Raw genomic sequence first — 23,954 nt, 5'->3', positions numbered from 1 at the left:
AATGCTATTATGAGGATCTAACCCAATATGAGCAGAAATGGGTGTGATAAAGCATCATTTGCCGTTTCTATATAACTGCAGTGGGTATTTGTGGTAACCATTACCGTTATTTATTTTCCACTTAAATTTTGTCTGTAAATAACAGAATGGTGAATATGTAGAGAATATGTAGACACGCCAGCTGTATGAGTGGGACTGATTAAGGCTACGTGCTAAGCAAGCCAGTTTGCTAATACGATCCTGCATACTCTCCTGTTTGTTTTTCGGAGGTCAGTTGAGAGAACAAACTGGTACGGCGTTTCATCATGTTTTGCTCAGAACACAGCCTCTGTTGCAGCATTATCAAAGTCTTTAATCAGTTAAATCAGTATGTACTTATTAAAAGGGTGCCAAGCGCTCATGGCTTGTGATGCTAAATGGTTTTGTATCACGATTTCACCGAAGATGAAAACTGTAGAACAGAAAAAGTCCTTTATTGAATATTAGTTCTATCGTATGCATCCCATAGCGATGTTTGGAAAGTCCAATGTGATTACGGACATGGAAGACTGTAGTCTCTAAAGCACTCAGTGACTATAAAAAACAATTTCACAAAATAATAAAGGCAATGGAATTATTTTTTCATTGAGGAATATTGGTGTCCCTTTTCATGGACAAAGCAATATGTGCAAACTGGGTTTCCCATTCATAAGGTAATTCAATAAAAACACAACCAGCGGTGAAGATTTATAACCGTTCTGTCAGAAGGGGGGGGGGGGGGGTGGGGGGTTCCCTGTACTGTGCATGACTATCAGTAATACATGGAGACCTGCAATTGATTCGTTACATCTCTCCCAAAGAGGAATCAAAGTTGGATTTCATGTGCAGTACCCTGATTCCACTTCTTGGCCCGTAGCTCATGCCTAGTAGTGTACTCTACCCACAATGCAAAGCTGTGTGTACTAGTTCTTCAACTTGAACTTTAAATGATCTTCGAGTTAGCAGTCTTGCCACAGTATATTTTTGTGTCTTGGGAGAGAAATGTAAAAAATCTTCCACTGCTCAGGCTGGAGGTTGCGGCAGTGTTGTGTGTGTGTGTGTCTGTCCTGGGGTGTTAAGCAGCGTGTACGTGTTCTGGGGCCGGGGGTTTGAGGGCCGGTGTGCTGACCCTTACTCTGCTGCCACAGGAACGTCAGCTCGGCCGGCGAGGAGGCGCGGAGACGGATGCGGGAGTGCGAGGGACTGACAGACGCACTGCTGTATGTCATCCAGACCGCCCTGGGCAGCAGCGAGATCGACAGCAAGGTCCGCTTCCTCTCCGTCCGAAACGATGTCTCTCTGCCTCAGAGCGGGCCTTGTTCTGCTGGCGCTCACACAGAGCAGTAACACACACTCTCTCTAACACACACACACACACACACACACACACATTCTCTAGCACACACATACACACACACACATGCCCATGCACACACATACAAAAAAACGCGCACACAGCTTTGTGGAGCAGTCTATGCTCAAGGTTGCCGCAGTGACATATACTGCATTCCATTATTTATTTGCTTGGCAGGCAGTCTTACACAGGGCATCCTACATCACATAGCTTATATTTTACACATTATTCATTTATACACCTGGATATTTTACTGATGCAGTTCAACTATAAAGCTTGAACTGCCAGAGCTTCAGTAGCACAGCTACAGTGCCTCTGGTAATCAGGCCTGGAACTCCCTGGTCAGAAGCCTAACTGCCTATCCACAACACCACACAGATATGTGCTGTTTCTGCTGTATAGGGACTGTGGGACCCTTATGCAAGCACAGGTGTTTGGTAGGTCTAAAGATGGCCTGGAACCACGTGGCTAACCTCATTGTGCAGTCTCTGTGTTAAAACATAATGTGTCATGCCGAAGAATGCAGAATGCACCATGCGGAAGAATATGGAATCTGTGCTGTGTGCTGTTCAGCCTCCACACCATGTGCGGATTCCTTCCCTCAGATAATTTACCCATAATCCTCTGGCACTGATGTGGGAGTATGGTAACAGGTTGGAATGCGCACAGCCTATAATCTCTCTGAGGTATCCTTTGTCTCTTCCCCCACCACCCCCTTTTAAAGGGCTGATTCCCCCATTGTCCTTATGTGCATGACTGTGCAGTGTTCCCCCGGGATTAGTCAGACGGCTTTTCTCTGGACTCCATCCAGCACAGCAATCCAACAAGTAAAATGCTATTAATAAAAGAAGATAATATGCAGGAGTGACAAGAGAGTAAATCATTCACTTTTGGAGCTTTTGCAAATGTGGGATTAAATACTTTTCTCAACAGCCTTTCTTTATGAAGACGTTTATAATAGGCTATGTTTATAGCAACTTACCTTGGGGAAATATAATATGCTGATATATGTAACAATATAGAGTAAATGATGTAGATGAGGACTATATTTTCAACATTGAACAAATTGTTCATTGCTCACACACTGCGCTGTGAGTGTGTAATATGCACATGCATTGTATATATTTTAGAAAATAAGAGATTGCGGCATCTTGGCTTTTTATAACACACACTCTTTGATGCAGGTGGCATATGCATTGTGTACCAAAGTGGAGAAACAAATCAATATTTGTCTTACATGTATTTCATGCATACATTCATGTTTGTTGCATGTTTATTGCATTATATAGTGTATACCTTATGTTCTCAACTCCATATGAACATACTTAGATTTTTCACAAGGCTGACACCTATTAGTACCTGAGGAAATAGCAATAACATGGGACATACAGTAACAATGGAATAGGAGCTGTATATGTAGATATAATGGGCTTGAGTGGCCAGCTGTCTGTTGACTGACTGACTGCCTTACTGGTTATTTAACTGCCTGTCTGGCTAACCATCTGACTGACAATCTGTCTGACTGACTGACAGACATATGCATTGTGTAGCAAGGCTTCAAACTGACTGACTGATTTATTGTTTGACTGCTCAGATTTCCAACTAGTTGACTGTCTAACTGACTGCCTAACCAGCTGACGCTCTAACTGACTGCCTAACTGAATGTCTGACTATTTCACTGACTGACTGCCTGTCTCTTGACTGACTGACTGACTGACATTTGCAGTTTAGTAAAGTTTCAAATGATATCAAATTAAATTCAAGGACACACAGTAGAAATCCCTAGTGTCCCATCATCTTACTGTCCTCAATGACGGTAGTGTCACATTTATTTAATCTGCATGCATTTGTGTCGACATTGTGATGTGGAGTCCTTCTGAAATGGAACTATACCTTGCATCCGCTAGACACATTTGTACTATATGGTTTGTTTCAACGTGGTTATTGTTATTTGTGAAGAAGATTGTCATGTACAAAGATTTCAATTGTAGCTGTCAGTGTCCAAACATTCCCAGAAGTAAAAGGCAGCTTTTTGTAATTTCCTCAGTGATATCTGTGTTTTTGTTTACCAGATGTCTCTATCAAACATGCTGTCCATGGCTATGTTCATCATTGCTGCGTTTGATGCATTGTTTCTTGCCCGTTTCCGCTTTCAGCTGCAGAAATCGTTTTGATCTCATAGACAGTTGAGTCTATCATAGCATTTTCAGCTTCAGCAGTACCACAATACTTAAAGACAAATTGCACACCCTCACCCCTTTCCTTACATCTCGCCCTCTAGTGGTAAAACCCCTGCACTGCACTCCTTTGACGCAGAATGTGAGAGAGTACCAAAGCTGACTGGGCCCCCCCCTGCTCTTTCTGACCCTTCCCGCAGACCATAGAGAACTGTGTGTGCATTCTGAGGAACCTGTCGTACCGCCTGGCGGCGGAGACGTCCCAGGGCCAGCAGATGGGCACCGACGAGCTGGACGGGCTGCTCTGTGGCGATGCCAACAGCAAGGACGGGGAGAGCTCGGGCTGCTGGGGGAAGAAGAAGAAGAAGAAGAAGGCGCAGGATCAGGTGGGGCTCCCAGCAGGGGGAATTCTTCTGATAGATCGCCAGGGTTTGTTTTTGTATTACACTGATAGCTTTTAATCCCAGGAGTTTTCTAAAAAAAAAAATTAAAAAAATAAAAAAGATGGCTGATCCTAAACCCCAGGATAAATGTGCAGTTGAGAGAACTTGGCACCCTTTAAAGGCCTATTCTCAAGGGCTTGGTGCGTCCAACGAGGCATTTTCCCTGAGTTCTATCCTCTCACAGAAGCACTCTTTTTTTTTGTCTTTTTGCCTTTTTAAGTTTCAAAAACACTTCCATCGTTCTCAAGAGTCCATTGCCTGAAATGAACTCCGGTTCCCTTTAAGATATCTGACTCGTTGGAATTTTCCAGCAGACCCAGATGAATGTGACATAAAGCAATTAGCCGACATTAAGGAGGGACACCTAGGCCGGGAGTCGGAGGCTGCTAATGCAGCCCTTTTAAATGATTCATCAATCTGGACCGCGGTTACGGGGCATAGCTGCACATCTAAGCTAAGACTGTTGTCCCGTCTCGGTGGAGGCGGGTCGAGCCGGTTATACATCTTAATTGACCCGAGGGGGAAGTCTGACCCCCCTCTCAACCCCAAGACCGTCCTTCAGTCTAATCTTAAACAGAGGGAATGACTCATCCCCCGCCAAAGTTTGCACCTTAAATATTAAACATCTCAGACACTTTTTATTGTTATTGTTTGTTTTTCATGTCTGTCTGGTGCGAAGCGTGCACGGATAATAACGTCGGTCGATGTGCTGTAGAAATATAGCATCCTTCGACAGCACAGTGCACTATTCTAACAACCCAGGATTATACTTTTATAGTCGTTCAGAGCAGCCAAGCTATAGCTTCCCAAGCATTAAGCCTTAGTGCCGAAAGAGAGGCATTTAGATTGTTGACTTGAAATCCAGTGAGAATAAGCGGATGCAGGAGGACGGTAAGCAAACGAAAGCTAAAAACGCATTGTACTTGCTGTGGCTTTGTTGTTGTCGATGCTGAAAAGAATAATAATGGGAGAGGTTTTTTTTTTCTTTTTTGCAAGAGGCTGATAGCATCCGCACGCTGTGTGCGTAGGCTGCGCTATGCAGACGCCTAGCGCCGACCGCTTGGCGCATCGGTGCCTCTGCTGCGGAGGGAATGTCTGGGCTCGGATCACCGCGGCGCGCCCCGCTCTCTTAAAATTCCTCTGCAGTTTTCCTCGACGGCTGCGGAAAGTAAAGCGAACTGTTACACTCTGACTCAAAAGTAAGAGTCGTATCTAGATGTACTGAAAATCAATTCCTGCCCCGATGCCGAACGATTTTACAGTTTACAATGAGGAGCAAACACCTTTGTTCACGATAACTGATTGTTTCGCCATGCGTCCTTAGGAACGCACGCCGTCGTGTCGGATTAAGTTTAAAGAGACAAAAACACTTTCATTTTTTAGATTACTTTAACACTTTCTCGCTGTAAGGAGCAAACACACAGTGGTTTTTTATGCTTTGTGAAAAGTATTTTTTTCTATCCGTTTGACAGTAAGCGACTCACAAACGCTTTGTGCTTTGAGAAGAGAGGTGTTTTTATGGAGAAAAGCTGTAACCCTGTCGCGATCCGACTCGACACGCGACAGGTTCTATCCAGTCAAAAGAAGGAATTGAGAGTCAACGCTCTCCGCGACTGAGACGAGATTGACGTTCGTCTGTCGTTCTCTGCAGCAGAAGCTAAATTTCTCTGAAGCTCAGCGTGTGTCGCGAACACCTCGCCATGTGGAGCCTTAATGACAACTAACAGTTAAACCCACGCTGTGCACCACGCAATGTCTCTCTCTCCCTCCCTCTCTCTCTCTTTCTTTCCCTCCTCTGGAACTGCGCGTACCTTGACAAAACGGAGGCATTGTGGGACAAACCGACCTCAAACCGTTATATTGTCAGGGAACGACTGTTCTGCGGTGGTGGATTGGTGGGGTGCACCAGGGAATTATGGGTTGTAAATGCACAAACATTGAGAACATTCAGTCCTCTGACTTGCTCAGTCAGGTAAAATTAAGTATAAAGTGCAGTGGCTAAGGCACTAGCAAACTGAGCTCAACAGCCTGGGTTCAATTTTAGCCATGTCATTGGCCGGTGACAACCAGAAACCCACAACAGTGGAACAAATTGGCTTTGGGATAGGAGTAGGTATGTCAGCAGGGATTGCTTATCTTCCTGCTCTCAGGAACCTGCAGGCTGATTGGATGGCATCATTGAAGCCACACCCATCCTCCAGTAAGCAGCTTACTGTAGCATGCTAGAGGACTGTAAAAAACAGTGTGAACAATAGTTTTTGTTAGTGTGTGAGTCTATTGGAAGATTCCTTTCCCTACACCCTAGCACTCCTGCATGAGTACAGTGATATGAGCATAGCACATCTAGTTGGCAGTTCCAAAATAAACTTGTATAACTTGGAAAAACCATTAAAAACAGACAGTTAAAAACCACAGGTCTTAATGTGTGGGAATGACCGTTGAAATCTTGGTTCTTTGTGTGTTCCATTCATGCACTCTTCAGTGGGACGGTGTGGGGCCCCTCCCCGAATCCGCAGACCCCCCTAAAGGGATTCAGATGTTGTGGCACCCTTCCATCGTCAAGCCCTACCTCACCCTGCTGTCTGAATGCTCGAACCCGGACACACTGGAGGGCGCGGCAGGTGCCCTGCAGAACCTGGCGGCTGGCAGCTGGAAGGTAGGCCCCCCCCCCTTCAACCTCGCGGTCAGACCACACTGCAGTGGTGCGTTCACACGGTCATGCCATATTGCCATGATGCTATGATCAGCTACCCTCACGCGGTCACACCAAGAGCATCGCACAATCACTAGTAATCACAAGGCCTCACCAAGCTGCTTTGACGTTATCTGCCTATGCGTGAAGCTTCCTCAGCAGCCTTCAAAGTGTTCAGTGATTAAATCAAACTCCAGAGGCTTCAGTGATATGAAGATGATATCTCTTTGTGTGGGGAAAGCTCTCTTTGGCCCATTGAACTAAAGACCCAGGTCTCCAACTCAGGCCACCAATCGCTCTCTTGTTCTGGCTGTAGGAGTGACATCATCTCCAGTGGCACGCTCATGCGTTGCTTCTTAGCACCACTGAGTTTGCATGTTGGAGCTCAAGACTCCTCTGAAGCTTATATGACAGTGTTATAGAATTCCATCACTCCAAGGTGAAAATAAATCATACATTCACCAGCAAAGAGCCTAAGAGCAAGCTGTAAAAGTTGTTGTTCATTGGTGGTCAGAATGAGACGTGCAGAAGAGGGCTGCTCATTTATATTCTCTCCCAGTGTAAGGCTCCGCCTCCTGAGGGGCGTGGCCTTCTTCGCTGACAGAGCAATCCGTGTTTAAAGCTGACCTTCATTCTGGACAGCTGTCTCAGGGAAACTTACCGCAGAATCTTGCGCCTCCCTCCCCCCATTCAAACCAGCAGCGAGGACACGAAGTGTGTGTTAATTATGCAGATTCCTCATTCCGTACCCGCAAAACCTAATTAACTTAATAAAATTAGTTTTATCTATTTATGCAGCACTAATACGGAGTCTGTCTGTAGCCTAGGGCCTGCTCTGCTTCTTTTTGCTCTTTCTTATGAGTATGGTAGCTATTTAAAGGGCTTATGCAATAATTTACTCTGAACTGTAATACTCTTTTAGTGCACATATATTCACTTAAAATAGTGCTCTGGATATGGACGGTTATTAAGACCTTCATGAGGAAGCTGCTGAGTAAAATTCTTGCACCAGTGTTGCAAACTCTTCAGCTGGATGGATTCAGGAAATGGAGGGGAGGTTTGATACTCCCTGTACGATATATCAAGTAAAGGCATATTGCTGATCTTCATCTGGAGCTGGAATAAAGAACACTTTTCTGGTCATTCCATTTATGCATTAGATATGATGTGTACGACTTCATTAAGCCTCCAGTACATGCCTGTGCTACAAAGTGATAAAGCAGTCATAAACCAATGGCAAGGGTCATGTACTGTCATGTGACAGTGGAACTGAGGCCACTTTCTGAAATTTGCTTGAGCTTTATCAGCATGGCAAACATGGTATGTTCTCTCTCTTTCCTTTTTTTCTCACCTCCCCTCTCCCTCTCGCGCTCCCCTCCTCTCTCTCTCCCCCTCTCTCTGTTTCTGTCTCTTTCTCCCTCTCTCTTTCTCTCTCTCTCTCTCTCTCTCTCTCTCTTCATCACAGTGGTCGGTGTACATTCGAGCGGCGGTGAGGAAGGAGAAGGGCCTGCCCATCCTGGTGGAGCTGCTCAGGATAGACAACGACCGCGTGGTCTGCGCCGTGGCGACAGCCCTGCGAAACATGGCCTTAGACGTCAGGAACAAGGAGCTCATCGGTAGGTGCCTCCTTTCCTCTTAATGCTCCTCAGCAATTCTGTTGGACTCCTCGGATCTTCTGTTTACACGCAGCTGGCGGCCATTTTTTTACACCGCAGGCCACACATTATTCCATGGCAGAATGGGAGCCCATTTGAGGATAGGCACTACATCGCTCACAATATCTGAGCAACTCGCAGGCCTGTGGTGAATAACGGTACGGCTGAGAGCGAGAATTCCTGTCAGTATCCCCACCCCTGTTCCCAGCAGAATAAAGCCAGTTTGTTCTGCCAGTTTAATACTGGTCATCATTGGCTGATGACACAGCTGGAGTCCCTCATGGCGAGCGCCATACACACTGAGCTACCCTGGAGCCCCCTCTGCCTCTTATTACACTGTGTCATCAACTCCTCATAAGCTTGGAGGCCTTTCTGACATGCCTCACTAATACAGGTGGAGCTACAGCCAGACCAACAGAACAGGGCTGTGGAATGGGATCAGAGAGGAAGTGCCTGATCCTCATGTCTCTGGCGAAAGCTGCCTTCGCTTCGAAGGGTAGCTTTAGCAGGGCTTCGTTCAGGCTGCAAGAATGACTTTTGCGGCTGTGTGGAATTTGGTGCAGTGTCAGGAAGGGCTATCAAACCTAGCCCGCCTAGTCTTTTAGTACCTCATTAAGGCATATGCAGGTCCCGAGGGAGACAGTTCAGCGCGTGAACGCATCCTTAGAGGAGAAGCCTCCTGGCTGTCAGCAGTCTCAGAGCAGTGTGCAGAGAGCTCATAACGGTAACACAAACTAATGACCCGAAACTGCGCGCTACCATCTCCCCAGCGCAATAAAACAAAGACAGGGGCTTGAGTTTACTGTACGGAGCAAAAATGTGTTTACTTCTCTAAATGCATTTTTATGATTATTTATTTTATTTCTTTTTATGGAGGAAAGTTCTGAAAGGCATTTTTTGTGCAGAGTGGCTTCGCTGTTTGAAATTCTGTTCATGACACAGCTAACAGGCTATTGATCTTTTTTCAAGTAAATTTGGTTTCCTGGTGGGCTCTCGGAGTCTCCATGGCAACTGCCTTCCCCAGACTTATGCTGGCTGTTTCAGTACCAACAGGAAACTTTCTGGAGCTGAAGTGTAATTATAAGTATTGGAATTAGAAAAGGGCTCATTTAGATTACTGGTAATTGGATCATGCGGGAAGCATGTAGCATAATTTGACACCCCCCACACACACACTTGACACCCCCCCCCCCCCCCAAAATACTAATGTGTTACACGAAGCTGTTCTAAAACAATGTCACACGTGAGAAACGGATGTGACTGCAACACTGTGTGAATATTTCCTCAAGTCCAAATCTGGTATTATCAGAAACTGGTTCACTCAGTGTCTACATGAAAAAGGCTAGATTTCATCATGTGGTGAATTATATTTCCCATTGGAATTACACTGTCTAATTACGTTCACTTTTGATTGAAGATGATGATGCAGGATTTCTTTTGGGGGGACAGGAGTTGTACTTGGATGCGGCTCTCAGTTCAGTAAGCCCCCCTGTAATGCAGATAGGGTTCCAATGGAGGCGTGGCCTCTGTCGAAATTACGACCTGCCATTCAAGCGTTGGAGTGAGAAGGCCCCGCCCACAGATTTTGGGTGTTGAATCATTTGGCTGGCTGGAGCTAAAATGGTCCCAGTGGGACACAAAGGAGACGCCATAGCCTGAGACAAAGCCGAGATCAGACCGGTGAACTCAGACAAATGTTAATGTGCCAATATTATGAGATCATCATAAGCTGATGTAGTGCAGTGTGTGGATGGAGGCCATAAGGCGGCCACAGTCTGAACCTCCATTCCACAGTAGATGGATTTTCTCAGCGGGAGATCGTCTCTCCTCCTCTCCTGATCCTTCTTGTCTGGCGTTAAATGAATTAATTGATACAGATATTAGAGGACTGAAATCCACCCGGCAAGGTGGCGCAGTGTCCGTAGATGCAATTTCACGCGGTTTACTGCAATTTACAATTATTCGTTTTTTTAATGAATTATTCCGTGTGAGGAGCAGTGTGTGGGTTGGGATTTGCTCACAGCGACAGGGATTCTGTTGTTGCCCCAGAATGTCAGCGTTGTGAAAGTGGCAGAGTTTGGCACCTGCTCTGTAGGCTCCCTGCAGACACCCCCCCCCCCCCCCCCTGCCCCCACCCCCGGCCTGCTGGACAGTGTTAGCCATATTTTAGGGCTCTCCGCTGAGCTGAATATGGAAATATCCGCTCACTCTAAAGGTCAGTTTTTTAAATGAATGTCATTCTTTTTAAGGTTTTTTTTCCCTCTCTCACCCTAACTTTGGAATTACCAATTGTACATTAAGCTCTCCCCTGTGCAGGGTCCTCTCATACAAGCAGGAGCTATTTCTCATGATATGTGTGCACCACAGCAGAGTGGATATTAAATGGAGGATAGGCACATCTCCATTGCCATCAGAGTCACTCACAGGTGCCTGACGAGTCCCTAGAGGGTGCTAATGAGCAATGGGATGAGGGTACCCTGGCTGAAGTAACCCCAAACGTGGAAGAAAGCTAACTGCTGTGGACTACCAATTCATAGTTGGCTAACGAGGGGGCATAGCCTTCTGTGTCACTAAAGAGGGTAAAAAAGCTTTGCGATATTAAAGCTTTTGAAATGAGATGACTGATAGTGTAATTGAACAACAATACAGCATCATATACCACAGTATGCTGTGAAATATGTGCTTGTGAATATAAGACGTGCAGTGTTTCTTTTTTTGAGTTTGGAATTCCCAATGCTTTTCCCCAGTTTTTCTCCCCAATTGGGGATGCCCAATTGTCATAGATGCCCCAAAGCTACAACACCCACCAGCAACCTGGGAGCTCGAGACAAACACCTCTCTCTCCTCTGAGACACATGTTGTCAACCACCACCACCCAACTGACCTGTAGGGGGTGACTATTAAGCTACAGGACAAGCCACTGGTCAACCCACTCTCCCCAATTGAACCAATGTTGTAAATACAGTGCATTTTGAAATGCCTTTCTTAAAATAAAAATAAAATAAATAATAAAATAAAAAAAATATATCTTTTTGATTTAATGTTTTACTGTTACTTTTTTTGTAAGAATGGCTTTTGAACATTACAAGCCCTGGCATTTGTGGAAGGCATATCTTTGTCCTGATGTTTGATTATTTGCTGGAATTGAGCTCTGATGGGGCTTGTGCTAAATGCTGATTTTTTGAAGGCTCTTATGTTGAAGTGTCCACAGATACTAGAAAGTCTAGATGGTAGAGAGTCTCAAGGCTAACCAAGGGCTTAAAAGCAAGCCTTTGAAAAGAGCATTTATGTGCAGACATTCCGGCTCCATAAACACTGTTTTATTTGCATTGTCCTGACTTTAACCAGAGGTTTAGTTTTCTGTTTACCTGGTTATCTCTTCAGTTCCATTAAGTTACTGCTCTCCTGGCTCAGAGGGTATTAGAGAGGATGTTCGGCCTGTCATGGTATGGTTGTCAGGAGCAGGTCTTGCCACACAAAGGCTGTCAGTTGAGTTCCCAGGTGGGGCACTGCTGTTGCACGCCTTAGCACTTCAGGAAATATCCAGATGTATAAATGGATGACATGTCAGCTATGCAGGTTGCTCTGGATAAGAGCAAAAAAAAAACTAATGGTATGTAACATGATGTAATGATGAGCTACAGTACAAATTAGAGAGTGGAGAGAACAGTAGTATGATATTACTATAGGAGACCTTTCATTTATTTATCCTTAACCTGTTTTTGATGGTTTCGCACTATCATTAAGCCTGTCAGTGTACTCCGCTACTTATAGCTCATCCCCCCGGCAGCCCAACGACATCTGCAACAACAAGCAATTGAACTTCAACTCTGTATCTCGGTGTTATTATTTAATTGGGGCCATACAATCAGTGGGCCCAATTAAATAATTAAGAGCTGATTTGGAGCAAAGTCCAGCAAGGCATGTTTCTCCACTGGACCCCACTGAGCTAATTGGCCGGGAATAAACATTGCTTTACTGCGAGCCATTTTCACTGTACCATGAAGAAAACTGTGCACTGTAGCCTTCTGTTAGTACGTGGCTGTGTCCTGGAAAATGCTTGTGCCATTCTTTCTGGGTGTAACTTTGCTAAATAGCTCATTTATTTTGGCAGGGGACCAGGCCTCTGTGCCAAGTATTCAGTTAACCTAAGTGCAGAGGGCCAGACTCAATGAAGTATTATCAGGCCAGCAAGGTAGCATAGAGGCCCAGAAACGGAAAATTCGAACAAAATACTGTTTTAATTCCAGGTGAGGCACGGTGCGTAAGTTGAATCATGTCAGCAAATGACCTGCTGTATAAGTGCGTAATTTTGTGTGTTAGGACTTGTTCCAGCAGGGTTCATTTATGTACCAAAAAAGCGTTTGGCCCAGTTGGGGTTTTGGGTGGGATTCCAATTCAGAAATGGAAGCCTAGATTTATCTGCCTGTTCCTTGGTGGTTTACTTTACTTGATTCCACTTCTCTGTGTGGGAGTATGTGCTTGTCATTCAGATGTCTCCATAGACAGTCTCCAGTATCCATTTTAGCAGTGTTTCAACTTGGTTGCCAGTTACGATCAATATTTGTATTACTTTTAATGTGAATACTAACTGTGTTGATCATAGGCAGTTCTTTTGGGAATCTGAAGTATTTTTGTATATGAATTAATCATAATGATCAATTGAAGTTGATAATATCAAATGTTTGCCTACCTCTTCTCAGTAAGTCTTCTTCCAGAATAGAACTCATCCTTTTTGGATAAGTACCTCCATATTATATTTTCAAGCACAAAATAGTCTGTCTGAAAGTCTGTCTGAAAGTGCAAGATAAGCCAACGCCAGTCAACAGAACACTCAATTTCTCTGTCTCATTGATGATAAAAACATATTTTTGTAACCATTATGTATTTCTTGGCCCATAATCTATCTAATCATAGTGTACATTTCCCTTAAACTTTTTAGTTTAGATTTAGACAAACTTTGTATTTTTTGTTATTCTTATCTTTATTTTCAGACATTTTTTGTAAGAACTTAAAGTTTAGTGCTCTTTGATTAATAGCCATCAGGCTATATCTTTCCACATTATCAGGGGTGGAAGGCACTTCATAAGGAGACTCGTGAGAACTTTAATCCATCCAGCGGCATACAGCAGGATATGACTCAGCTCTCTGCGGATGCACAGTTTTACTGTATAGTGGATGCTCCTGTCTGAGAATGCATATGACACCCATCCAGAGGACATACAGCTCAGATAATCTGCAGAACAGGACTGTAGGCATTCAGTGTGCTGTTCCAAGTTCTGAGTAACACACAGGACAATAGCCAATGGGGTTTTCTCACACAACAAAAAATAAAAACATTTTCCATGCACCTGTGTTACTTGTAAGGCAAGCTCTTCTTTGTGCTGGTTACCTTTATCCTGTACACATGGCCTACCTGCTATTTACTGTCAGTAGCAGAAATAATACAGATATACAGAGACACACAAATATTATATATATATATATATATATATATATATATATATATATATATATATATATATTAGTGGCAGCTAGTGAGCTGGAAACAGGGGAGGTTGAAACATTACCTTTAAATCTATCATTACTTTCAACCTGTTCCCCTTTATCTTCCTTGATTAACAATAAAACAAATAATTCACAGAATAATTGACACCAGTCGTATAAATGGAGTCAATGATTATGCTCGCGACACAGCGCAGATTGTCTGTAGTTTGTGTGCTTGCGAAAGCTACAACGTGAGATTGTTTAATTAACAAGGATGGCACTTATCGATTTAAATTACATTAAATGCTCATGACACATCACAGCTTTTGCGAGGTCTGTGTTATAAACGTTATTGTTCATTGCACTCAACCTAACCTAGAAGTTTATTCTCAGTAATTTAAATCGATCTAACTAAATTTAGCTCCGTTTTGTAATTTTAATTTTGTAACACAAGAAAGCTATGTGAAACATTTAAGAGAAAGCTTTGGGATTACTTGCCACTTAATTGTTCAAATTGCCATCCTTGTTAATTAAACAACCTCATGCTGTAGCTTTCGCAATAGCGCACAAACTACAGACAATCTGCGCTGTTTCTCGAGCAGTATCATTTACTCTATTTATGCATTGGTGTCAATTACTCTGTGAATTATTTGTTTGATTGTTAATCAAGGAGGATAAAGGGGAACAGGTTGAAAGTAATGATAGATTTAAAGGTAATGTTTCAGCCTCCCCTGTTTTCAGCTCACCAGCCACCACTGATATATATATATATATATATATATATATATATATATATATCACAAATAACAAATAACAACTGAGTGGCAAGATGTCATACATTTCAGCATATATATTACATATATTGTGGTGTATATTTACCTAAATTTGAAGTAAACATTCATTTTTAATTTTAGCAAAATATGTTTCATCTTTGAACTAGCCTCTCTCATTTCCAGGTTCAGGTTCATGCAGAATGCTCTGCAATGCTAGCTGATAAAGCTGTGTATCTGAGAGAGCAGTAAGAAGTGGGCCATAGCCTGGGTCCTGCACTTTACAGCAGTAGTTCAGCTCCCCCTAGGAGTCTGTACATCTTCAAGAAGTCTGTTTCATCTTTTACTGGAGATGGAACCTCTTCTGTAACTGCAGAAATTGTGTGTACGATTCCTTAGCCTCTTTGAATGCTGAGAATGTTTTAGTTTGCATGCTCTCCACGCTTTCGCTCATTTGAACAGTAGACAGTTAAGAAGGAATTAAAATGCCCAAGAGAAATATCAAAAATAACAAGTGACAGTTTTTTTTTTAACGATGAGGTCCTTGAGCAGGTTCCAGGGCTGTCTCTAGAGAAAGCTGGAATTTGTTATTCCTTCGGTGTCACATTTTTTTTGTTTTATTGTTTGCTGTGTGTGAGACAGCAGGTTAAACTGCACAGCCTATACTGGGAAAAGTGCATTAAAACTCTGGAAAAGATTCAGTCTGACTGCAATGCTCTGTGCGCTGTCCTTGGCTTTGAGTGCAGGATTTCAGCAAGTTTGGCTTGTGCCTATGCACCATTTTATTTCAGTGGAATTTATGGAAAATTATGTTTAAAAATCCAAAAACAAAATCACTGAATTGTTCAACTGAGCGGACAAAATACTTGACCTTTGTTTTTCCCATTATGTTTGCATCTGTCTTTTGGAAACTCTTACAGCTTACTAGAGCTACAGTATTTGCCTTTCTGTATCATCAGGGAAGGCAGACATTTTGAATGTAGTTATAGGTATTTTCTGCAGTGGCATGAATACACACCAACATAGATGAAATTACTGTAAGTGGATGTACAGTCTTCCACTGTAGGCATTTAAGTCTGAGATTCCACTTAGTAGATTTAGTATCTGCCTTTGCCTGTGCGGCGCAGAACGAACCCAAACATATTTCCTGTTCTCTCCCTTTCGCCCCCTCAATCCCCTCTTTAGGCAAGTATGCCATGCGCGACCTTGTCCACCGCCTACCAGGGACCAACAACAACAACAGCAGCGGCGGCAACGCCGGCGCCACCACCAACGGCACCACCAGCAAAGCCATGTCTGACGACACGGTCACCGCCATCTGCTGCGCCCTGCACGAGGTCATCACCAAGAACATGGAGAACACCAAGGCCCTGCGCGACGCCGGCGGCATCGAGAAGCTCATTGGCATCGCCCGCAGCAAGGGAGACAAGTGGGTGCCCTCCGCTTCCTGCTCATCCAACTGATCCAGAGTCAGAGTCAGAGCTTTCCAGTAAATGCTCGCAGCACTGATTAGGGGCAGGCAAATTGATCTCAGATGTGTGGAAAAGGGCAGGGATTTCTTACTCCCGCTGCTGGTTGCACGTTCCCACGATGCATTTCAGGATGACATCCGACAGTGGACCCCTGTTCTTAAAGTAATCTGAAAAGGTGTCACGTTCACATACATCATGGTCAGATTCATCATGCATCTATTTAAAATATCTGACTTTGTTTTCAGACTTTGTGTTTTATTATATATTACTTTTTGTAAGAGTTGTAATTGGCTATATGTAGTTGTGCAGATAATTATGAGACTTTTGTTAAAGCTGACAAGACTAAGTGCTGTCTGCTGTGCCTGGTCAGTGTGTGCGGTGTCTCGGCCAATCAGGCGCTGGGATGAAGGGAGGTAGGTGGGGCTGGGTGGAGATGAAGGACTCCAGTTGAAGCCGGGCTATTAAACGCCCACCCTGATGATAATAGCCGTCCCTTCAGGAATTAGCGCTGATTTCCTTTTAAGAGCAGGAAAGTGGGCAGAAGTAGACTTCAAGCACTGTGCGCTCTGTATGCCAATCAAAATAACGAGCGCGGAGCTCAGCCAAGGTCGGCCCAATGTCTTCCTTTGAATGTGGGATGCAAAGAATGGTAGTAAAAATTGGGCGCCCTTTAAAATTTTAATGCTGATGGATTGCAGGCTTGTGTTCTGATGGGTCCAAAAGCATTTGGTTGACCTGGGGGATTTTTTTCCCTTGTAGTTTGTTGTGGTTGAAATTCCAACTGGCGTGCTGCCACACCTGAAGTGTTTATTGGTACCTAATTCAATTACAGTAGTTCAGTCCGTAGCACCATTATCTGGCTGTATTGCTAGTGGTTGGCATTGTTCTCTGGCACCATGATTGACGTACTCTTCTGAGGCATGGTTCAGTTCAAGAGGTTTTTGTTTTGTCAAGGTTCCCCCTATGGTTCAAGATGTCTTTTGTTTATCGTGGAAGTCAGTTTGCTTAGAGGGCAGCGCGTTCCTACATCAGAGAACAAAAGACGGTGTTGAATTCACCTAGACTGACCGTCAAAACCATTGAAAACCCATCCAGTTGATAATTAGAGGGAGAGAGAGGGAGGGAGGGAGGGAGAGAGGTGGAGATGAAAGCTGTTCAGTAAGAGAAATGTAGCACATCAGGACTAAGACTTAGTTATATTAGCTTTTAAATACATTTTCATTCTTTATAAATGAATTCAGCATAAGTAGTTTTCAAGCAGCTGCTCCAAACCCACTGTACAAATAAGCGTGGGCCTTTGGTGTACAAATAAAGTGTGGGTCTCTGGTGTTCCTTGTTAAAATTCACACCCTAATTTTAGAATGGAACATAAAGTGCCCTAGCTCTCTCATTTGGAGTCGCCACTTTAAACATAGGCATCAATTCACACCCTGTTATTAATGTCAGCATTTAAAATGGTACCTCTTGCACCTTGATGTGTTTTTTTCCTTGTAAGAAATGGAAAGAAATGATTTTAGTAAACTCCAAGTACGCTAATTAGCCTGATAGAGCCACATGGAGTTGCTCTTACCCCACGCGGAGGGGGGAGTTACTGTCAGTGGGGGATCCTACAAACTGTGCAGTAATACAATAGTTTACCCTGTACATCCTCAATAGCATCAAGCAAACAGGCCCCGGTGTTAAATGGATCTGGCAACCCTATTTATCCTCAGCTAATTGCATTTCACCAGGTCTATCGGATTTTAATTAGGAGATCTAGATGCTGTTGGGTCAGATCCTCAAATCCTGTTTTGCGTGGTGTCTGACAGAGATGTGAGGTATTGCCCCATTAGTTTCTCTTTCTTCGCATTACATAAAACTTGACAAAGGCGCTGTGAGACAGCACCTCTCACAGAGGCAATGGCAGCCAAACACCTCAAGCTATTACAGATGAAATGAATGGAAAAACAAGAGCAATTAATCAATGACACCAGAGGATGAATCGTCTAGACTGATACCATGGAGAACAGTGACAGATACGCACGCCATGCTAGCCTGTGATTAAAAGGATGCCATGATGCAATAGTTATGTATCGTTAGGTATTGTACAGATGATCTTTTTTCTTGTGATCTTTTCAAAACCCAACTCAATTTTTTTAGTGAGTCACTGAATACACTTATTTAAGCAATTATTTTTCAGTCTTCCCACTGAAATGGGAATTTTTTGTTGGTGAAGCTTAGAGAGGTTAAGGCTTGTGGGAGTATCTACTGTCTCTCAGTAAAGAGAAAATTCAATATGTCAAATGCATCATACAGCCATAATCACATTGTTGACAGATTGTAACCAGCTGTCACAAAAGTGCATGCTTGTTATTGGGTTCTTTTAAACATTGTCTCACTACAAAAAGTAATGCTTTCTTAAATGTATTCATCAATGTTCAGACAAGTGTAGTAGGTATTATATTTAATGCCTAGAAAGACAATATAACATGGCTTTCAAACCAAAGATCACTTGCAGCAATTCAGCAATGACAGTGGTAGTTGTCACAACAGTAAGGTAATGTAAGCAGTGTAAGAACATGTAGGGAGCTGGTCCAAAAGTACAGATGGGAACACACTAGAACCACCCCAGAAGTCAAAACATGCTGGGCTAACCTGTAGCTGGTAGGAAGTTGAGAGGCAAAAGCAGGGGTGGAGTTTAGAGGGGTGAGTCGCTAACCTTGTGTCAATTTGACATTGTGTGTGGAGGCATTCACCTGTCTTTTTCACACGGTGTGCGCTGTCAGTAGCCTGTCTCTTTCACACAGTGTGTGCAGTCAGTAACCTGTCTCTTTCACACTTTGTGTGCTGTCAGTAACCTGTCTCTTTCACCCTGTGTGTGCTGTCAGTAACCTGTCTCTTTCATACCGTGTGTGCTGTCAGTAACCTGTCTCTTTCACCCTGTGTGTGCTCTCAGTAACCTGTCTCTTTCACCCTGTGTGTGCTGTCAGTAACCTGTCTCTTTCACTCTGTGTCTGCTGTCAGTAACCTGTCTCTTTCATACTTTGTGCGCTGTCAGTAACCTGTCTCTTTCACACTGTGTGTGCTGTCAGTAACCTGTCTCTTTCACCCTGTGTGTGCTGTCAGTAACCTGTCTCTTTCACACTGTGTGTGCTGTCAGTAACCTGTCTCTTTCACACTGTGTGTGCTGTCAGTAACCTGTCTCTTTCATACTTTGTACACTGTCAGTAACCCTCTGTCCCTCGTTTTATTTTTCAGGCACTCTGCGAAGGTGGTGAAGGCGGCGTCTCAGGTGCTCAGCAGCATGTGGCAGTACAGAGACCTGCGCAGCCTCTATAAGAAGGTAAGCTCACTGTGCAGATATGCGCAGCTGCACTCATGTGGGCCGCAGTCCATAACTCACACTACAGCAGAGGGAAAGGTTCAGTTTAGTTCAGTTAACACAATGGTTAGAGTCAGGTGGTCAAGAGCACTTGGAAGGAAAGACACAGCGGCCCTCCAGGACCAGGGTAGAGTAGCCCTGCAGACACTGTGGCCCTCCAGGACCAGGGTACAGTAGCCCTGCAGACATAGCAGCCCTCCAGGACCAGGGCAGCCGATAGATGGCACTGGTGAGGCCCATCCCCTGCCATGGCAATCTATCAGAGCCTTCATAGGATTCATTCAGATGGAAAATTAGACTGGTCCTGAGTCATTGTGCTTAAGTTTCCAGGCCATTCACCTTTGTCTTGGGGTCAATATGGCCATTTAATTGTCTCCACTTTACCTAGATAAATAAATTCCTTATAACAGGAGGTTGTAGGAAGATGCTTTCAAAGGGCAGTAATGCAAAAGCATTTTTATAAGTTTCAATGCATAAACGGTGCACGGCATAACAGTCACACCTGCATTTCAGCTATGGGGAAAAAAGAAACTTGGCTTACCCCAAACAACTCAGAGCAGGACAAATCCATCGTATGCGTGCAGGAATTGAAGTTGAAACAGGAGCTGCATGAAAGACCCTTTTATCTTGCAGGTATTTCGTGTAAGAGCTACGTTGTTAGTCCTCTGTAGCAGCAGAACGTATAACAGCTTTTCCCACATCAGAAGCATAGTCCTGGGCATTAAACCAGTTCTTAGGGTACGGAACACAGCACCCAAACATGACTGGTGTTCACAGTGCACAGTACGGAGAGATGTTCAGCTGGATTGATTGCAGTTGCATGATGCATGTATTTTGAGCGGAAGAGCAAGTTCAAACATACAATTATTTCAAACACTTTAACAGCCCCGTGCTGAAACATCCAGTCAGGCTGCGTTATTTTGACACGAGAGAGGGCAGCGGGAACGATGAAAAGAAACTATGCAGGGCTGCTGAAATATTTACGGAAAAATTCCAATCGATAAGCGTTTGTTGTGCTGCGCACTTTGAGCTATTTGGTTCAATTCATTGTCAAGCAATTCTCTTTTGTGTGACTCTGTATACATACCGTGGCAGTTTCAATTGAAGTCGGCCCTCACTTCTGCACAGGGAGTATTGAGTTAAAGCTCTGTTATTTCTGGTATTTCTCTTTATGTGCAGCTGACAGACTGCAAAGTCCATTGATTTCTTTTTAAGTGATACAGATCACACATCTCTGTCGTTTGTTTGCATAGAAATAACTCAAGATTTATCGTTTATCGTCTTCTCATTTGGAGGAATAACTACACGTATATAAAGGATGCAAACTGACCGAGACAAGATTCGATACTCAACAAATGGAGAATACATTATACTGTCCATCGCTCTTAAACTGTAATTGTGGCCTGACGGTGTTCTGAAGGGGAGGAAACAGCTCCATTTCTGCTGCAGTCTACAGTCCACACAACACAATTACTGCTATGTTTGCTGGACATTTTCAGTTTTTGTTGATTTTGATACATTGCAAGCATGTCCATTATTGACATCATCAGATCACTAGGATACATTATATTATTGGCATTTAACAAATGGTCTTAGCCAGAGTGACTTACATAGGTTACACTTTTTTTTACAATGTTATCCATTAATACAGCTGGATATTTACTGAGGCAATTGTGGATTAAGTATCTTGCCCAAGGGTACAACAGCAGTGCCCCAACTGGGAATCGAACCAGCAACCTTTCAGTCACGAGTCCTGCTCCTTAACCACTATGGTACTCTGCCGCCAAGGGTAAAGGTATGTCTCGATGAAGATCGTTGCATTTTTAACCATGTCATAGCATTGACCTCCTCAGTGGGTCTCCGTGAAAACTTTTTCTTATAATCCACAGGATATGATGTCATCCTCTGTCCCACTTTTACCATAGGTTCTGTGCTCATTTGCCCCACATCCCCACTGACTCTCGTATTGTGAAGCGCCTTCGTGCAGTTTCATGAAGTCAGTTTGGGGACTCGTTGGTTTCCCAGTTGGGCGCCATAGAGGTGACTTTCACAGCAGTTCCTAAGCAAACTGTGTGACAGAGATAGAGAGAGAGGGAGACTGAGAGAGAACGAGAGAGACGGATGCTGCACACGCAGACATGGACATGCAACGATGGATGTGTGCGTGTAAGCGTGTGCGTGACTGGACTGAGAGAATAGGATTCTTGCAAAGGCGTGAGATCAGTGGTCCTCAACATAATTTATCCTCAGGTGTAAATTAGGTGTCATCAGAGCATGGCATCCTTTAAGCTACTGATGATTATTAATATTGTGATTCTAATTGGTGGACCTCCTCTGTCGACTTCACCGGTTTATGTGTAATTGTAATTTCAGTCCTGCATATGTTCTGTGTGTGTGTGTGTGTCTGTGTGTGTGTGTGTGTGTGAGAGAGAGAGAATTCACAGAATGTCAAAGGTTATCACATCAAAGTAGGTTTAAAGACATTAAAATGTAGGTTAAAAGACATGTTTGGCCTTGTAGCCCATTTTAGAATTTATTTTGCAGGCCTGACAGGCACCTCTCACAGGCACAAAAATGTCCACGGTAATGTCCTCAAGGACCACTGAGTAATGAACTAAACAAGTCAGTCTGTTTTCTTCACGTGCATTTATTTCAGACGGAAAAGTTTGAACACACAGATGTCTATAAAATATTTGTATGTTTGACCTTACTGAGAAGTGGGCTGATTTCTGTCATCAGTTGAACGAGATTCCCGGGCGTTAGATTACTGAAGTGCAGAATCTCCCTTCCAGCGGAGAGGAACGGTGCGGGAGAAAGGCGACGCTCGCACGCAGGGGCAGAACGCGTGACACGCAGCGAGAGAGAGCGACTTGTGTGACACCTTGGGGTGAGGGGGCTTTGTCACCTGTGGGAAGCCAGGCCTCCCTGGAAGTGACAGAGGAAATGATCACAGCTGACAGGCGTGCAGCTGCTTTCCCGCAGGGGACAAACTGTGCCGTAATTACTCATTTTCGCCCCCTACTGAAACTCAGCTTACCACAGGTGTATCAGCTGTGCGTGCTCACAAATAAACTGTGCTGTTGTTATTTACACACCAAGCGCTCACCCGTATCCAGGTGGATGTTTACAGGTTACCTTAAGTTTGATTACCTTAGGGCACGTCAGCAATGCAACACTCAGGAGTTGAACCCGCAACCTCCTTGTAACAAGTACTGCTACACCAAACTGCTGTAATGCCTTTCTGCTTCTTAAGGTAGTCAAATTCACAGGGCAGTGCAAATGAGCTGCCAGACCCTGGGCTTGTAAGAAAGCCACATTTCAGTTTATATTTAGCAAGAGACAACTGACATGTATGATGCGTTTCTTTAACTGCGCAAAACAAGTATGACAGCACTGCTTGATTTGATAACAAATGACTCACAAATGATAATCCTTTACAGCTCACTTATAAATATTGAATGAGCAAATCTGATCATCACTAATTAGTACGTCTTTATTAGGAGCCTTTATATAAAGCATTGTTCTTCCCATTTCTTTAATTTGGAATCCTTACATGGAGAGTTACATAATGTTACATTCTTACATTCTACCAGATATTACAGCCAAGCTATGCGGGGATGGGCATTAGTCAGCCTGAAATAAGATATGGAAGAGCGCCATATCAATAGCACAGTGCAGACATAAAATGCAGCAAGAAATACAGGGTGTTACTATGAGAAATCCATCAGATGAGCTATGGGAAAAGGAGTTCTATGGCAGTCCATTACAGAGGTTCACAAATTGCTCACTGTAGCCACGTCTAAAAGGAAAATATTAAAGGAAGAGCACAACTTTGTTGCCACAAAATGTGGGGTTATTATAGAGTTCTTCTACTTAGCTCTCCCAAACAGTTTGCAATTGAAGCTCTTCTGAGTGCTCAGAAAGACCAAGGCAATACGAAATCACCCCAGTCATTTTTTGAGATACCCTTGTGCGCTTGATTGCTACTCACTGCGACCGGCTAGGTCTCGCTGAGACAAACCTCGCCGGTCATGTAATGAACTCGCACTATCGCTCTGGCTGTCATATTTCCAGTCGGTCCGGCAAGCTGTAATCTAAAAAGCCAATGATGTATGCGGAGGTTAAGAACAGCCATGGGGTAAGGGAGCAGCAAATGACACCCAGTTTGACACTAAGCTGGAGTTTTATCACCTGTGAATTACTGTGTGCAATCAGTCTGACAGCCGTGCAATATAATCAATCACTTCGGTTTGTAGTAAATAGGTGAAACGATTTCCACTTTTCTGAAACCATTTTTGTCAGGAGGTGACTAACTGTAATTCTAATTCTAGCTCTCGAATTCTAATTGAAGTCGTAGTCTAAAATTGGAAGTGTATGACCCATTTATTCAGTCTTGACTACTACTGAAAAATATGTCCTGAATTATTGAAGTCCATATGGAGAATTATTCATCTGTTGGGGTCAAGGGTCATGAAACTCCCCCCTTTTCCAGGGATCTTTTGATAGGTTCAGGGTTTTCCCCACC

General features: G+C 43.7%; 1 protein-coding gene across 2 annotated transcripts in view; it reads left to right on the top strand.

The window, feature by feature from the left end:
* Positions 1 to 23,954, top strand: part of LOC118771140 (catenin delta-2-like) — a 202,310-nt gene that overhangs the window by 164,489 nt on the left and 13,867 nt on the right. For both annotated transcript variants that reach the window (XM_036519030.1, XM_036519031.1), the window contains 6 exons: positions 1,167 to 1,284; positions 3,750 to 3,935; positions 6,475 to 6,648; positions 8,150 to 8,300; positions 15,782 to 16,025; positions 19,306 to 19,390. In XM_036519030.1, coding sequence (XP_036374923.1) covers positions 1,167 to 1,284; positions 3,750 to 3,935; positions 6,475 to 6,648; positions 8,150 to 8,300; positions 15,782 to 16,025; positions 19,306 to 19,390 — 958 coding nt within the window. The remainder of the gene's footprint in view (positions 1 to 1,166; positions 1,285 to 3,749; positions 3,936 to 6,474; positions 6,649 to 8,149; positions 8,301 to 15,781; positions 16,026 to 19,305; positions 19,391 to 23,954) is intronic.

Source organism: Megalops cyprinoides, chromosome 24 (assembly GCF_013368585.1).
Source record: "Megalops cyprinoides isolate fMegCyp1 chromosome 24, fMegCyp1.pri, whole genome shotgun sequence".
Classification (NCBI taxonomy): domain Eukaryota; kingdom Metazoa; phylum Chordata; class Actinopteri; order Elopiformes; family Megalopidae; genus Megalops; species Megalops cyprinoides.
This window is presented reverse-complemented; position numbering and strand designations above follow the sequence as displayed.